This window comes from Sminthopsis crassicaudata, chromosome 4, assembly GCF_048593235.1.
Source record: "Sminthopsis crassicaudata isolate SCR6 chromosome 4, ASM4859323v1, whole genome shotgun sequence".
NCBI lineage: Eukaryota > Metazoa > Chordata > Mammalia > Dasyuromorphia > Dasyuridae > Sminthopsis > Sminthopsis crassicaudata.
In genome coordinates, this window is record NC_133620.1 from 472105434 (window position 1) to 472121070 (window position 15637).

Consider the following 15637-nt stretch of genomic DNA (forward strand, 5'->3'; position numbering starts at 1 on the left):
TGTGTCCTCTAACCCCCCCTCTCCTACCCTCCATCCCCTTCTTCCCCAACAAAGGATAAGTCAGAACCATCAGATGCCTTTGGAACAAAGACTTTTATTTTAAAAAATAAGTTACAAATAGAACTTTCTGTAACGAGCCCTCTCTGTTCCTTCTGTGGATCTATTAACCAACTTGACCCAAGGTCTTGCGGTAACCCTAACTTTACAATACTGTTCATACCCCAGGCTGCATTTTAAAGCAAACAGCTCAGGCCCCGTGCCCCATGCTGGTGTATACACCATACACATATAAAGCTATTGTAAATAAAACATTTCAATCAAGACCAACATATATAGATAGATAGATAGATATTTATATACATATATTTTCCATCCAACTAACAATGAAAGTCATCTTTAGTCAAAACGGTCAAAAATGATGCCATGCTAACATTTAAACTACAGCACTCTGGATACACAGGTCAACTTTATACTTCAAATAGACGATAAAAATATATTTAACTTTCAAATACAATGTATTAAGGTACACTGATAACCAGAAAATAAAAAAAGTCTTCAGTCTTAAATACAATACATCATATAAAATATACACTGAACTCTGGAGCTCTCCCTCTCATGGCATCTTTGCTCTCAGTGTGATGTCTCCAACTGCGCATGGAGGCTTTGTTGAAGGCAAAACTTTCCTTTTCCAGGTCGGACGCTGGCCGCATACACAGGTACTGAGAAGAAACAAACAGATGACTTTGTAGGAACGGATCCATCCAACTAGAAGCTTGTTTCCCTTTCTTTTGTGCCCTGTGAAAGTCAAGCAAAGAAGTTCGACGAGATGTTTTCAGGGACGGAACCCCCTGGTCATTTGGCATTCTGCTCCAAGGCAGAGTATTCTGCTTCTGATACTCTGGAGGCGTCTATGAGTTTGGTGAGACCGGTTTTGGCCGAGTACTTGAAGATGAAAGCTTTCATCAGCTCGTACCGGTAGTTTCGGTTAATGAAGCTGTAGAGTACCGGGTTGACACAGCAGTGCACCAGGGACAGACACTGAGTGACGTGGAGGGCTGTGTAGAGGAAGTTTTCCAGCTGACAGTTGAAGGGAATAAAGTGGAGGAAGGAGAAGATGTCTAGAAGCACCACGGCGTGGTAGGGTAACCAGCAGATGAGGAAGACGATGACGTAGGAGAAGATGATCTTCTGGTTGCTGTGTTTCTCCTGGTCCCCCGAGGCTGAGATGGCTCTGGCCAGCAGGAAATAGAAGACGGCAATGATGGAGAAAGGGATGATGAAGCCCAGGACCACGGAGAGCAGCTCCATGCCCAGCAGCCACTCCTTGATGCTGTGCTCCGGGTAGATAGAGCGGCAGTAGGTCTCGTTGTTGGCGGCCGAGGTGATGGTTTTCAGGTAATAGGCGTCTGGCAGGGAGACACAGATGGCCAGGAGCCACACGAAAATACAGATGAGCCGACGGACGACCTTCTTCTTTTGGCAGCTGGTGTTGGTGAAATAGGTCACGGAGAGATAGCGGTCCACACTCATGCAGGTCAGGAAGAAGATACTGCCGAAAAGGTTGATGGAGAAAATGAGGTGAGCGACCTTGCAGGTGAGCTCCCCCATGGGCCACTGGTTGTGCTGGACCAGAGAGACCACCCAGATGGGGATGGTGACAACCACACACAGATCGGCGATGGCCAGATTTAAGATGTACAGGTGAGTCTCGTAACCCGTCGTCTTGGCCTGAAGATTTACCCAGACCACCACTGAGTTGGCTATCATCCCGACGACAAAGATGAAAATATAAAAGATGGAGAGAGTATACAACAGGACATTTCGGCCTGTCGAGCTAGGGCACATGACGGTGTCCACGGTGATGCAATCTCCGCTGGTGCATGTCCAATTGAGGTCTGTGAAATTCCCTGGTTCTGAGTAATCAAAGAAGGTATCCATGACTGGTGAAGACAACTGAATGACCTGCAAGAAGGAAAAAATAAAACACTGATTAGGAGTTATTGACATCAATAACTTGCTCCTCTTGCTCCCCCATCCAGATGCTCTGGTACATGGTTGGTCTTTTGTAAGATTATTACAGAATCTCAACATTGCAAGGAACCTCACGTACTCCTCCTTGGACCTGATCAAAAAGGCCTTCTCTTATATCCCCGACAAAGGGTCGGCCAATGTCTTTTTGAAGACTTCTGGTGATGTGGAATCCATTATAGCCTTCTCTGGGTCTCAGTTTACTCATATGTAAAAATAAGGGAGTTAGACTAGATGGCCTTTCAGCTATCAAACTATGGCTGTGTGACCTATAACTTTTCGAAGTAACCTATGCCCTTTCTAGGATTCTCTATTAAACTCTCTCAAAGTTCCCTTTCCATAGAGCAGAACTCTTCTCTGCAGCTTCCACACATAAAGATGAAAAGGACTACATAGTAAAGTCATTTAATCCAACTCTTCTATTTTATAGATAAGGAAACTGAAGCCAAAGTCCACTCGGTAAGTGGACAATAGAGCCGGGATTATGAATTTTGCTTTGCCTTCTCTCACTGAATAACACTGCTTCTTCAACCTAATTCAATCAATATTTATTAAGCACTTGTCAATAAAAAGAGAAAAGAAGTAGGAAATAGTCCCTACTCTCATGGGGGGGGGGGGTTACATTTGTTTCAGGAATTTCAGAGAATCAGTTAACAACCATTCATTAACTGTAGGCTACCTCCCAGATACTATGCTGTGGGGGAGAGAAGGAGAGAAGGAAGGAAGGAAAGAGGGAAGGAAAAGAAAGATGGAAGGGGAAAGGAGGGAAGAAGGGAAGGAAGGGAGGGAGGGAGAAAAGGAGAGAAGGAAGGAAGAAAGGAAGGAAGGAAGGAAGGAAGGAAGGAAGGAAGGAAGGAAGGAAGGAAGGAAGGAAGGAGAGATGGAGGAAAAGAAGGGAAGAGGGAAGGAGGGAGGGATAGAGGAAAGTGAGAGAGACAGAGACAGAGAGAGATCTCTGCTCTCAAAAATTACATTCTAATGTATCCAGGAAATTTTTAAGAATCAGTCAACAAGGAAATACTAAGCACCCAAGCTGGGCTATATAAAGACTTAAAACAAACAAACAAACAAAAATCTAGTCCCTTCAAGCACTAAATTTACTTAAAAAATAAATCAAGGTCCAAAGACTTACTCAACTTTGCTTTACAAATAGGGTACAGATAGCAGGCAAATTAAAGCTGGGCTAAATAAACACTATACTAGGACTAAATTCATCTGTTTCCCCCAAAAAAGAAACAGCCACTTGCTGTGTGAGGTTTTTCATCATCATCGTCATCATCATTATTGTTGCTATACATATGCTTATGACCTCATCAGGTTGGCTATGATCCCCGGGTGTGAAATCAGTGAGCACTCGGTGGGCCAAGGAGCTGTCAGGCCCTCCCCTCTCAATCTCCCTCCCCCCCCCCCAGCTCCTACCACACAGATGATGACGTGGTCTCTCCGCACGGGAGACCCTCTGGAGCTATCTCATCTGCATCTTGGAGGAGGGGAGCAGCCTTCCTCAGGATCATGGCTGTAGGCTCCCAAGAACAATCCTGAAAAATTCTATCCCGGATTCACATTAAATAAAAAAATACAAGTGAAAGGCTCCAGCCTTGTATTCCTCATGCACATGGAAGCCCAAGTCCTGGGCTCTGGGCCACCCTCAGTTTCTAATTAGGAAGAATTTAGGAAAAATGCTCAAAATGCAAGGAATGGGGAGAAGCCTTCCTTCTTGGGGAGAAATGAGTGATTTGAGGAAACCCTCCTGTTAGCCAGCTGTTGTCTGGGATAGACAGTCTTCCCCCCTTGCTTCATTTAAACAGTTGTTTTAACGACAAAGCTTATAGAGGCTTAAATATGACACCTGTGAACAATGAGACAGTCACAGATCTAAAAGAGGCCTTGGAAGCCATGGAGCCAAACCTCTCAATTTACAGATGAAACTCTGAGAGGAAAAGTGACTTTCTTTCCCAAGGTCACCATGAGCCAGAATCTGAACCCAGAACTTTCTAACATAGAAGTGAGCTATTTATTTTCTTAATTGCTTTCTGGCAAAGCATGTGATTGTTGATCTACATGGAACTCTGGCACAAGTTACTCATTCTCTTCAGTTGTGTCCAGTTGTTCTCCATGACCCCATTGAGGGATTTCTTGGCAGAGACACCGGCGTGGTTGGCCAATTCCTTTTCCAGCTCATTTTACAGAGAAGGAAACTGAGGCAAACAGGGAGAAGTGACTTGCTCAGGGTCCCACAGCCAGGGAGGCCGCATTGGAACTCAGGATGATGAGTGCTCTGTGGCGCCTTTAGTGGCCCTCTCTCTGCTCCGCTGCCTAAATCCACATTTTATCCAGGAACTCAGTTTCTTTATTTGTAAAATGAAGACTTTGGAATCAATGACCTCCAATCTATGAGCCCATGACTCAAGTTCAGCCTTCGATCCAAAAGACCTCTTCAGACAGAGAGCTGAACGCTTTAAGTCTCCCTAGGAAGATTAAGCAAATCCTGGCACCTGGTTTGCCAACGGGGTCATTAGCATTACCCTGGATGATATCTAGTTCCATCCCCTTATTTTCCTGAGGGAGAAATTGAGGTCCAGGAAGAATCCGTGAGATCCAAGCAGGGAGTGCTATGATATGCAATCAGGAAAGAAGACATCTTAATGCCTTTTTCTTTTTTAAATAATTATCTTGGAAAGGCTCATTTCTGCATTTACTCCCCCCTCTCTCCCTCTCTGACATCCCTAATTTTGGGTTGCTGCCAGCTCTCTCTGGTCTTAAACCCCAGGGCACTGGGGGAGAAGGGACTTGGAGAACTGAGAAGTAATTGTTTCGTATTCTGCTTCTGCCCTCTGGGCAATGTTAATTTGATTTGGTAAATCACTGAATTCTGTGCCAAAAAAAATTATTTATGATGACAAGGAACACTTCCCTGCCCCCTCCTTTGCCTTTCCCTACTTCAGCCTGGCTCTCTCCTCATTAAGTATCTTCTGGCACAGTGGGGAGTCAGGCAGCGGGGTGCTGGGCCTGTTACAGGGCAGGAGGACAGCTCCCCAGAGCTCCACTCGGTCTGGAGGCTATTATCGCTACCATCAATGGCCAGAGTGATCCCATGGATGGGGCTGCCCAGCAAGGTGGAGGGAGGAAAGAAGGGAGGGAGAGAGGGGAAAGAAGGGAGGGAGAGAGGGAAAAGAAGGGCAAGGGGGGAGGGAGGAGGGGGATAGAGACCTAAATAAAGAGCCCAGTAATCAGATCTCCCTCTCTCCTGTGCATTTCAAATGAATGTCATCCAATATTTGAACCTCTCATCCTGGGGATAGCTATAAGATTCCTTTTGGAAATAAATTAAAAGCTGCCCTCCAAAAGCAAATTGATTTTAATAATAGCAAGCCTCTCTTTCAAAAGAACAGACCTCTTATATACAGAGCATCCGTGACCTGGCAACAGAAGGCCTGAATTTCCCAAATGTTCCCGTAGGATCTTTTAATGCTGAAGTCGCAATTTAAAATCGCTATCTTTTTAAAAAATATATTATTATTAAAACCATTTGGGCTTTTGAATATCATGAGGAAGCAACTGCAGAGGAAGTACTTGTGCAAATACACACACACATGCACATAGTACTCACGCTCTTTCTCTCTTTCACAAACACACTCACGACACAGAACCTGCAATCTGTTAGGATACAAGTTTAGCTTCCTGGGGCTTCAGTTCCCTCATCTGTAATAGGAAGAAATGGTATTAAAGTGGCTCCACCAGATGGAGCAGTGGAGAAAGTGGGGGGCTTCGAAGCAGGAGCCCTGTATTCAAACCTTGCTTTAGATCTTGTTATTCTGAGAAGTGCCTTAAGCCTCTTCTGGTCTCCCTTTCCTCCTCTCTATGATGGAAAACATAAGAAAATCTACCTTTAAGGCCCTTTTGAGGATCAAATGAGACCAAATTTACAAAGTACTTTATCATCCTTGAAGCACTTTGTAAATATGAGATATAATTTTTTCTATTAAGATATGATGGTTAAAAGAGTTGGCTTTGGAGTCGGGGACCTGGATTCAAATCCCAGCTAAGTCACTGATTTTGGGATGAGTTGCTTAATGTCTCTCCCAGAGGCCACATTAGAAGACTTTTCTAGCTATGATCCTGAGAACCGAGTCAGTCTCCATCAAGCTTGGGGATAAGTGACCACTTTTTGAATACCTAATGCTTTCCGAAGAATCTAATATATATTATGTTATTTATTAAAGAGTGCATTTGCAGAGAAAGATAGACTGAGACTGAGAGGAAAGAAAGAAATTAAGAGACAGAGAAAGAGCTAGAGACAGAGAGAGAGACAGAAAAACAGAAAGAGAAAGAGAGAGACAGAGACAGAGACAGAGAGAACTAGGCAGGCAGAGGATCTTCCTATTCATACTGGAAGGAACAATAAATGGATCTCCTCCGGAGTTGAGGTCTCTTCTGCCAGCATAGGCCTGGAGAGCAGGTCAGATCACCCTCTGCTGGAAGAAAGCAGTAATTCACTGCCCACTGGCCTCTTATTGGGGGTAGGAACTTGTCCAGCCAAAAGTATCCAGCCTGTGCCCCCGTATCTGCAGGCTCTTGGGGCATTTGCCACCCACTCCAAGGGAAGAGCAAAAGAGCAAGAGCTCCGTCCTAGCAGGCAGGAAGAAAGGCTTCTCTGACTTGGAAAGTTCCAAATGGGGATAAGGAAGGGGAGAGAACCCAGGCTTTTTCCTTCCCTGAGATTTCACAGACTCCCTCAATCCTAAAGTGCAAAAGAGAGGAAAGAGACCCTCAGACCTGTCAGGTACAGGAGATGGACAGGGCTTTCTTCACTGAAACACCTTGGTGGCACAGTGGAGCATCAGAACACCATTGGGGCCATGATAAAAAAAAAAAAAAAAAAAAAAAAAAAGATTTGTTGGCTGAAGCCTTCCTGTTCCTGGTTCAATCCATCCTGATCTACCTTTGACAAGGTGAAAGGGAGGCTAGTCTTTTTCCCAGGATAGGATGGCACCATTCACAGAACTTTAGCCCAGGAATTTCAACCTTTTGTGGGCCTCTTAGGGGTCTGGTGAACTTTGTGGATCCTTTCTTTCCTCATAAGAGTGGTTTAAAATGCATAAAATACTTCAGATTAAAAAGAAAACCAATCAGATTGAAATTCAGTTATCAAACTATTTTTTTTTAAATCCATGAGTCCCAGATTAATAACCTTTGCTCTATCCCTAATTCTGGGGTCTTTCCAGTGACCTCCAAGCTGGCAAATCTACAGCTAGAAACTTAAGGTACTGAGATCACAGGAATCAGAGCTAGAAGAGATGTAGAGGTCAGCAAATCCAACCCACACACGAGAAACTAAGGCCCCCTCCAAACAGGAATCCTCTTGCCCAAAGAAACATGGAGAGAAAGTGGCCAGGCTTCGGGATCCTAAATTTAGAGCTTCCAGGGAACTTTGAGCCTTCCTCCTTTAACAAGGTCCGGGGACCTCCCTAGGAAAGAGCTGGAATTAAGACCCAGGTTTAAATTCTTTGGATATGAAGAGAAGGAGAACATTGTCCATCTCTGCTATGGAGACTACCTGGAGGGAGTGTTCAGATATCTGACCATCTGTCCTTCCAGAGATCTGAGCTCCAGAGAGCACATTCAGTGGGAAGAGGAGTGGTACCCCCAAATGAAGAACCCCCTCCCCTTCGATGGGCACTCCAAAAGGCCAAACACAACTCCAAAACCCACAAATGCCAGACTCCTCCTCTGCTCCATGTGGTTGATGAGGTGATGAGATGCTAGGAAAGAGCCCTAGATTTGGAACCAAGAGGTTAAGGATGGGACTCCCCATTCCTCTGATAACTCGAGTGACTTGGGCAAGCTAGTTCTCCCCTATGGGCCTCTGGGCTCGAATTAAGGTATAAATTACTTTGGTAAACACAAGAACCAAGACCCAAGAAGCTAGATTTGCTGTTTGAAGGCAGGGGAGCATTTCATTTATCTGTTTCTCTCCAGTGCCCAGCACAACACCTGGCACTCATAAGTGATTAATAAACTGTTGGTGACTTGATTGTATCTCTACCACCTAAATGCAGCATGGAGCAGGTGGTTAATAAATGACTGCTGATGGATTATTGGACTAGAGACTCTAAATGTTCCTTCCAGTTTGAGCAGGTGGGAAAACCACGTGCGGGCCCCCAGAATACTTCCAGGAATAAGTGCAGACTTTATGCAGGAGACTATTTTAGTATGTGAAAGGAAAGGCGAAAGGCTCCGAGGGCCATGTGCTCTGGAAAACGCCACAGGTGCAGGAGGATGGCTTCTCCTCTGGGACCTCACCTTGCCTGGTCCATCCCCATCAACCTTGCTTGTCTCCCCAAGCAACTCCCGGCCTGTTCTGTTGCCAAAGAGTCCCTGCCTGTGATCTCTCCAAGGCTGAACACAGAGAAGGTTAATAATGCTTGTGAAAAGTGCTACAATTCCTCTCCCCTTAAGAGAGTCACTTGTCCTTTGTCTCAGGGCTAGTGTGTGTCAAAGGCAGACCTTGAACCTGAGCTCTTCCTGCCTGGGGAAATGACTTCCTCTCCACCACGTAATTATTAGGAGGCCTGGCCTTCCATAAAGCCACATTTACCTCTCTGCAACACCCTCTCCTTCCTCTTTCTTTCACCCCTCACCTATTACTCCCAACTCTGCCTTCTGGGGCCAGGCAGAGTAAATCTAATCCCTAAATCCTCCCATGGCTCCACCTTGCCTAAAACATAAAGCAGAGACCTTTTAGCTATGCTTAAACCTTTACAAGCTGATCCCAGTCTACCTTTCCAAGGAGTCCCCATCAATCAGCACATTTTTGGAAATCCACAATTGTAATCAAAGGAGCTCATATTTGTAAAGTGCTTAGCTCCCAGTGCCTGGCAGTTGATAAACCTGTGTTGCCTTTCCTTTCTCTGTCTCTCCCTGAGTTCAGGTCTGGGAGAGAGTGGGTACTTAATAACTGCACGGGGAGGAATAACTTGTCAAGGAGCCAGGATCTGGGGCCAGCCTCCAGGTTTCCCAAACCTGCTTGAAATCCATGCCCCGGCCTAGAAGGTGCATTGGGCAGCCTCGGCCATCTGCTCCCGCAGCCCAAGCAGGGACAAGTGGCCTGTTTCCTTCCCTAGCCAACAAAGCAGCCCTCCCACTGCATTCACGAATGACCCAGGGTGAGCTTGTTTCATGCAAATCAGGGGCTGCCCGGGGACCACAGGGGCATAAATAAACCTTGACCCCTATTCACACAGAGCCAGCACACCCTCCTCTCCCCAGGGCTTTCGGCACATTTCCCACAAACCTAGAGAGGATGCGAAGGCTGCATCCCCTGCCCCACCCCCGGTCCTTGGCCAGAGCATCATGCGATGAACACTCAGAAACCTGATCCCAGTCTATTGTGCTCAGATGCCCCCCACACTGCAGACATGGAGGGGTGGTGGAAGGGGGGGGGGGAAATCTAGCTAGATCTGACAGCACTGAAAAGAAAGACTGCTGTCTACACTGGCAAGCCAGCTAGGGGATTAATTCCCCCGCAGATTAGCCCAGAGCTGGAAAAGGTATTTTATTAGCTCAGCCCTTTCCCCGGGGCACCCTCCAGAGCTGGAATACCCATTCTTTTTGCTCATCCAGCTCCTCAGTGCTTAGCACGATGCCTGGCACACTGCAGTCTAGTGACTGTTGACTTTTATATTATCACTCAACCAGGGCTCAGAGAGCTAGAAAGGGACCTCAGAGGCAATGTGGGTCTAACTGAGGGCACTCCAGGAGGGGAGAAGTACCTGTTCAAGGTCACCTAGGCTGTAAGAAAAAGACAGAATTGGAATTCAGGCTCTCTATTAACATCCTCTTCCCAGTGTAAACACGAGAACCCTCAGGGATGGGGTTTGGGTGCCAGAGCAGGGGAGGAGGCAGACTCCCAGCCAGCCACCTGGCTCCACTTCCTTATCAGTCAGTGTCTTACCCCACCGTGGTTTACAGCTTCTGGAGCCCCTGGCAACCCCAACTCCTCCCAGTTAAGAACCTTTCCCCAAAGCTCTGGGCCTCCTTTCCCTTCCTAACTGGGGTCAACAAAGAGCCATTTCCTCTAAAACGTAGGTGTAAGAGTATTCCTTCGGCAACTCACTGTGGGAAGTCGTTTTGGTATCCAGATAGTAGCAACTGGTTAATTGAGAAGTCATTCTAACTTCTGCCTTTCAGGTAACAAAGGCGTCAAACATTCCCAGCTTAACCCAGTTTGCAAAGCCAGGAAACTTGGCTCCTCCCTCTCCCATTCCCCATTTTTTATGCTTAAAAAGAGAAAGTATGTATCCTCGGGCTCTATTTTTTTCTGACCTCTAAAATCCTTAATATAGAAACAGTCTTTGTCTTCTCAATTATACCATTGAACGAATCGACACTCTAATAGCAGTCTTTTTAAAAATCTTGTACAAAAGAGTGAAAATAAGTTCCAAAAGAGTGAAAATAAGTTCCTTAGAGGTCCAGTCTCAAAGTTTACTGGCACTGCACTTGGGCTTTTAGAGATGGAGAGTGGCAGGAACCAGGAAAGCCAGGTTGTCCACCCCCACCCACCCCATACCCCCAGAGGGAGGAGACATTCCCAGAGAATGAGGGACACAGACAATATTTGAACCTAATGGAGGGGGCTTCCACCACTGCTGGACATTACTTTAAATAAAAATTACTTCAGGGTTCGAACTTGTTACTACAGTAACTCCGGCCAATCCCTCAGAAAGAGTTCGAGCTCTGTCTCTGCAGGGCCAGTCTCCCAAGCTCCCAGAGCCATTTTCACTCGTTTCCCCAGAGGCTAGCTGGAAACAGGAGCCTCCCTCTCCTCCCAGCATACAATTGTCACACAAAACCCAACTGTTCCTGATTAGGGAGGGACTCTGCATGCAGAGAGCCCCAAGCTCTCCCCTCTCCCTCCCAAAGTTGGGCTTGATTAGTAGACCCTGATACCTTGTCATGTCTCGGAGGGGCTGTTTCAAACAGGGGCTCCAGCTCGGCTGGCCATGGGGGCTGACCCAGGTACACCCTGGAATGGTGTGAGTGTGAGTGAGTGTGTGTGTGAGTGTGAGAGTGTGTGAGTGCATGTGTGTGTGAGTGTGAGTGTGAGTGTGAGAGTGTGTGTATGTGTGTGAGTGTGTGTCAGAGTGTGTGTGTGAGTGTGTGTCAGAGTGTGTGTGTGAGTGTGAGTGTGAGAGTGTGTGTGTATGTGTGTATGTGTGTATGTGTGTGTGTGTGTGTGTATTTAAAGGTAAGAACGAATCTGTTTTTTATCAGTTTGGCAGCAAAATACAGGGATTGCTCCATTTCCTGGTGCCTTTTTTTTTTTTTTTTTGGCTCTTGGTCTCCAAGGCAGCTGCCTCAGCATCATACCCATACAATAGCGGTCCTGTCCACACAACGGAGTATTTATTTACAGGGGGAGAAATAAAAGGGTTAAGTTGTTTCAAAGACAGATACCCCCTGCTCCCCTCACCCCGCCCCTCGCCTGCCCCCAACCAGACTCCGGCTTCGGGAGAGGGGGGAAACCCCCCGCAGCCGCTTCTTTAAGTCCAGGCGAGGAGTTGATCCCCGGCTCTGCTGTAGAAAAGTGATCAGTGAAGCCCAACAAGCCGGCTCCTTCCTCCCTTTTCTAGGCAGGCCTATTTGATCTCCGCATTTTCAGGGAATAAAGGCGACCCAAAGCCACCCACTGCACTTTTAGAAAAGAAAAATGCCAAAGTTAGCCGAAGTCCCTGCGCAAGGTTGAAGAAAAGAACTTGCAGGCTCCGTCTCCGCGGCCAATAGCTTCAAAGGGCTGTAAACGTATTTAATGAGGCCCTCTCCCCCTTCTTAAAACCTGATTACCCTGTTGTGAGCCATTGACTGGGGAGGGGCGGGGGGAGGACCCTTTTACAGCTCCCCATTCTCCCCCTTTTATTGCCCACCCATCCCTGACCTTCATTGCAAACGCCCGGCTCCCCGGCATCCCTGGCCCGGCCGGGCGCAAACTTGGATGGGCCGACTCTGGCTGCCCGCTCCCACAAGGCGCTTTAATGGGTTTACAGTCGGGGCGAGACCGGCCAGAGGGAAAGGGTGACCAGTCACAACCGAGGCGGGCACGGAGCGGGCCGGGAGGGGTTGCTGCTTCTCGCCGTCCCTGCTCCCGAGCTCGGGATCCAGGCAGATTCTGGGATGGAAGCCTTGAGCGCCAGGCTCAGCCGGGAGGCTGCTGAGCGCGGGGCAGTGGGAAGATCTGGGACCGGAGGGCCTGAATTCGAGTCTCCCCTCCGCCGCCTGGGTGATCCCGGCCAGCCACTTCCCTCGGTGGCCTCGGGCGGAGCAGCCTGGGCCCCCGAGGTCCGCCCTTCCAGGGAGGGGCTCCCCTGAGACCCGGGCCAGTGACGGCCAGCGGGAGCCTCGGGAGAGGCGGCCGGGCATCCTCCGGTCCCTCGGCTCGGGGGTCTCCGCTCGGCAGCCCGGGCAGCAGCGGGCGCGCCCGGCGAAGGTCGGAACAAAGGGGGGAAAGAAGTTCTCGGAGTTCCCGGCCCCGGGACTGCCGGGGGTCCCGGGCGGGCGCGGGCGCGGGGGCGCGCCCGGGGAGGCTCCGGCCGGAGGCGGGGACGGGCCGCTCCGCGGGGCCGGAGCACGCGAGCGGACTCCGCGGGAGCTGCGGCGGAGGGTCCGGTCCCCGCTGCCCGCCGCCTCGGGGCGCTCCGGGCCCGCCAGCGAGCGCAGGGAGGCCCAGAAGCCGAGCTTACCTGGGAGGCGCGGGCGGCAGGGGCTGGGCTGGCTGTCCGTCCTCCGGCGTCCGACCCCGGCGGCTGGGCAGCTCCAAGCGACTGAGGCTCGGCCGGCCGGCCGCCGTCTTTATACAGCTCGCGGCCGCCCGCCTCCTGCCTCCGCGGGAGGGAGCACAGCACCTCCCGCCGGCCGCTCGGCAGATCGCCGCCGAGGGCTCGGCGCACCCCGCGGGCGCCCGCACAGACACGCGCACGCGTGCGCGCGGGCCAGGCAGCCACCGGCGGCAACGCGCGCGCACGGCCCCACGTGCCAGAGAACACCCGCGCCCCCCGCCCCCGCCCAGCTCACCCCCGGAGGAAGGCTGTGCTCCCTGGGGTCCGGTGCGGCAGGGCCTGGCGCCCGCAAGTGACAGCTCGGAGACCGTGGGGCGGCCCCTCGTTTTACAGACGGGGAAACTGAGGCCCAGAGGGTGACTGGCCTTCCCAGAGGCCTGTGCGTAGTCAGTGACCGCCGAAGGCTTTGAGCCCGGGTCCCCGGGTTCTGCCCCGAACCTCTGAGGAAACTGAGGCCCAGAGTCAGGGAAGCCCCGAGCTGGAGTCCAGTCCCCTCCTCGGCGGACCCGGCTGCCTAGGATGAGATAGGCGCTAACTGCCGAGCCACCCCGCCCCTAACAACGAGCCCGGGATGACGGACACACACTCCCCTCTCCCCCCCCCCCCCGGCATCAGCCCCCCAGAGCCCCCCGGACTGGTAACCGAGCCCCCCGCCTGCCGGGACAGCCCCGGCCGCGGGGCCTTGCTCTGTAATCCCTCAGCAAACATTCCCGCGCACCCCGCAGCCGCCGGCTCTCCCCCCGCGGCGGCGGCTAATTAACGAGCCCCCCCCCCCCCCCCCCGGCTCCGGGGCTCGCTGGGCGCTTATCTGCGCGATCCCATTAAGGGCCACGGAACAACAAAAGTCCGGGTTCTTCTCCCGCAGAAGTTACCGAGGGGCTATTTGCAATGAATGGGCCCGGAGGAAGTGGAGACGGGCCCGGGGCTCTGGCTGAGGGGGGCGGGGCGACTCCCACGGGGCAGAGCCCCGCCATGAGACTCCAAGTTCAGGTTCCCTGGGGGCCGCCGGCCCGAGGCTCCCCCCCTCCGGCCTCCCAGGCGTTCCAGGCCCCGGAGGGAGCGGGGCTCGAAAGCGGATGCCATTGGCCGTCCCGACCCGGAGAAGGAACGAGTTTGGGGAGTTATGTCATAATTCCTGAGAGCCTGTTTATTTTGGGAGGGAAAAAAAAAAAAAAGGCAGCCTCAGCCTCCGGAGCCAGAGGCTCCCCGGGCCCCTTTTAAAAGGAGGCCGGGCCCCCAGGCCACGTGGTGCTGGAGTTAAAGACCTGGCCGGGCACTCCTTGAAGGCCGGCCTTTCCCCTGGGGCTGCAGGTTTGGTTTTCCCTTTTCCGGTTTTTATGCCCGGGGTCCTTCCAGGGCTGGCCGCTCCCGGGGGGTTGCAGGTTGGCCTAATTTCCTAATAACTTGCAGAAAGGGCCGAGCACGTCTACACTCGCTGGCTGCTGCTGCTGCTGCGTGATCTTTCCCCAGTCCTTCCTTCCCTCCATGGGATATTTACTTCTCTGAATCCGCGCTCTCTCCCTGTGGAGGGGAGGCCCGGGGTGCCATTTGTAGCCCCATCACACCGCCTGCACCTAGTAGTTGCTCAATAAATCCTTGCTTAATTGATTTATCAAGAAGCATTTATTAAACATCCACTGTTTACCCCTAAAGCAACAGCCCCTGGCTTTTGTTAATTGGTTGGATGAAATGTAGAATTCTATTGGGTGAGTTCCCATGTTTAGCTCCCAAATGGCAGCTCTTTGTCTGACAGCCCAAACCAATGGGGTCCTAGGCCCATCCGAGCATTTAGCGTATTTGAGTATGTGTCAGTCACTGAACGAGATGCTGGGAATACGAATATCCAGCAATGAAATGGGTACCTGATTCCAACCAGCATTTGATCCACTGGGGGAAAGGTAGAGTAAAGAAAACCTAGGTTCAAATCCCTTCTCTGACAGTAACTGTGAGACCACTTCATCTCTCAGCCTCAGTTTCCTCATCTGTAAAATGGACATAAAAATAGCCTCTCCCTCATTGAAGTGTAGTGAGGCTTTGTGAGATTCAAAGCTACATAAACGTGACCTGCTGTATGTCTGAGGGCTATTCAATTATAAAAGGAGGTGTTTCTGTTGGGAAGAGTAACCTCAGATGGAAGTGGATCTCTTCAACATAAAGAAGATCCAACTCACTTCCAGTGGATCAATGATGGACAGAAACAACTACACCCAAAGAAGGAACACTGGGAAGTGAATGTAAACTGTTAGCACTACTGTCTATCTACCCAGGTTACTTATACCTTCGGGATCCAATACTCAACGTGCAACAAGAAAATGGTATTTACACACATGTATTGTATCTGGGTTATATTGTAACACATGTAAAATGTATGGGATTGCCTGTCATCAAGGGGAGGGAGGGGAGGGAGGGGGGGATAATTTGGAAAAATGAATACAAGGGATAATGTTATTTAAAAAATTACTCATGCATATATACTGTGGGAAAAAATTCTAAATAAAAAAAATTTAAAAAAAAAAAAAAAAGAGTAACATCAGAAAGACTGGGTTCAAGTTTTCCAACGGATTCAGCTTTGTAACCTGATCATTTAAGTCACTGGATCGCCATAAATTATCCCTGAAGAAATGATTCATTTCTTCATCTGAACAGAATTTGTGCAGGGCCTACTCCCTAGGCCAAACCATGTGCTTCAAGTAAGAAAATATCTTTCTGTCCAGTCCCTGGAAACATTGAACTAAGAGCACAGATGGAGAGCTGGAAGGGAACTTCGTGACCACGAC

The 15637-nt window shown here is 49.9% G+C and overlaps 1 protein-coding gene across 1 annotated transcript; it reads right to left on the reverse strand.

Moving 5' to 3' along the window:
- Nucleotides 1–74: 74 nt before the first annotated feature.
- On the reverse strand, nucleotides 75–12907 carry ACKR3 (atypical chemokine receptor 3). Its single transcript, XM_074264414.1, has 2 exons — nucleotides 12765–12907; nucleotides 75–1962 (listed from the first exon to the last, which is right to left on the reverse strand). The coding sequence occupies exon 2, from the start codon at nucleotides 1936–1938 to the stop codon at nucleotides 853–855; it is 1086 nt and encodes a 361-aa protein (XP_074120515.1). The 5' UTR covers nucleotides 1939–1962; nucleotides 12765–12907; the 3' UTR covers nucleotides 75–852.
- Nucleotides 12908–15637: the final 2730 nt, after the last annotated feature.

Bases quoted from the DNA above. Each gene is read 5' to 3' on its own strand.
- ACKR3 (XM_074264414.1), bottom strand. From the start codon at position 1,938: ATGGATACCTTCTTTGATTACTCAGAACCAGGGAATTTCACAGACCTC.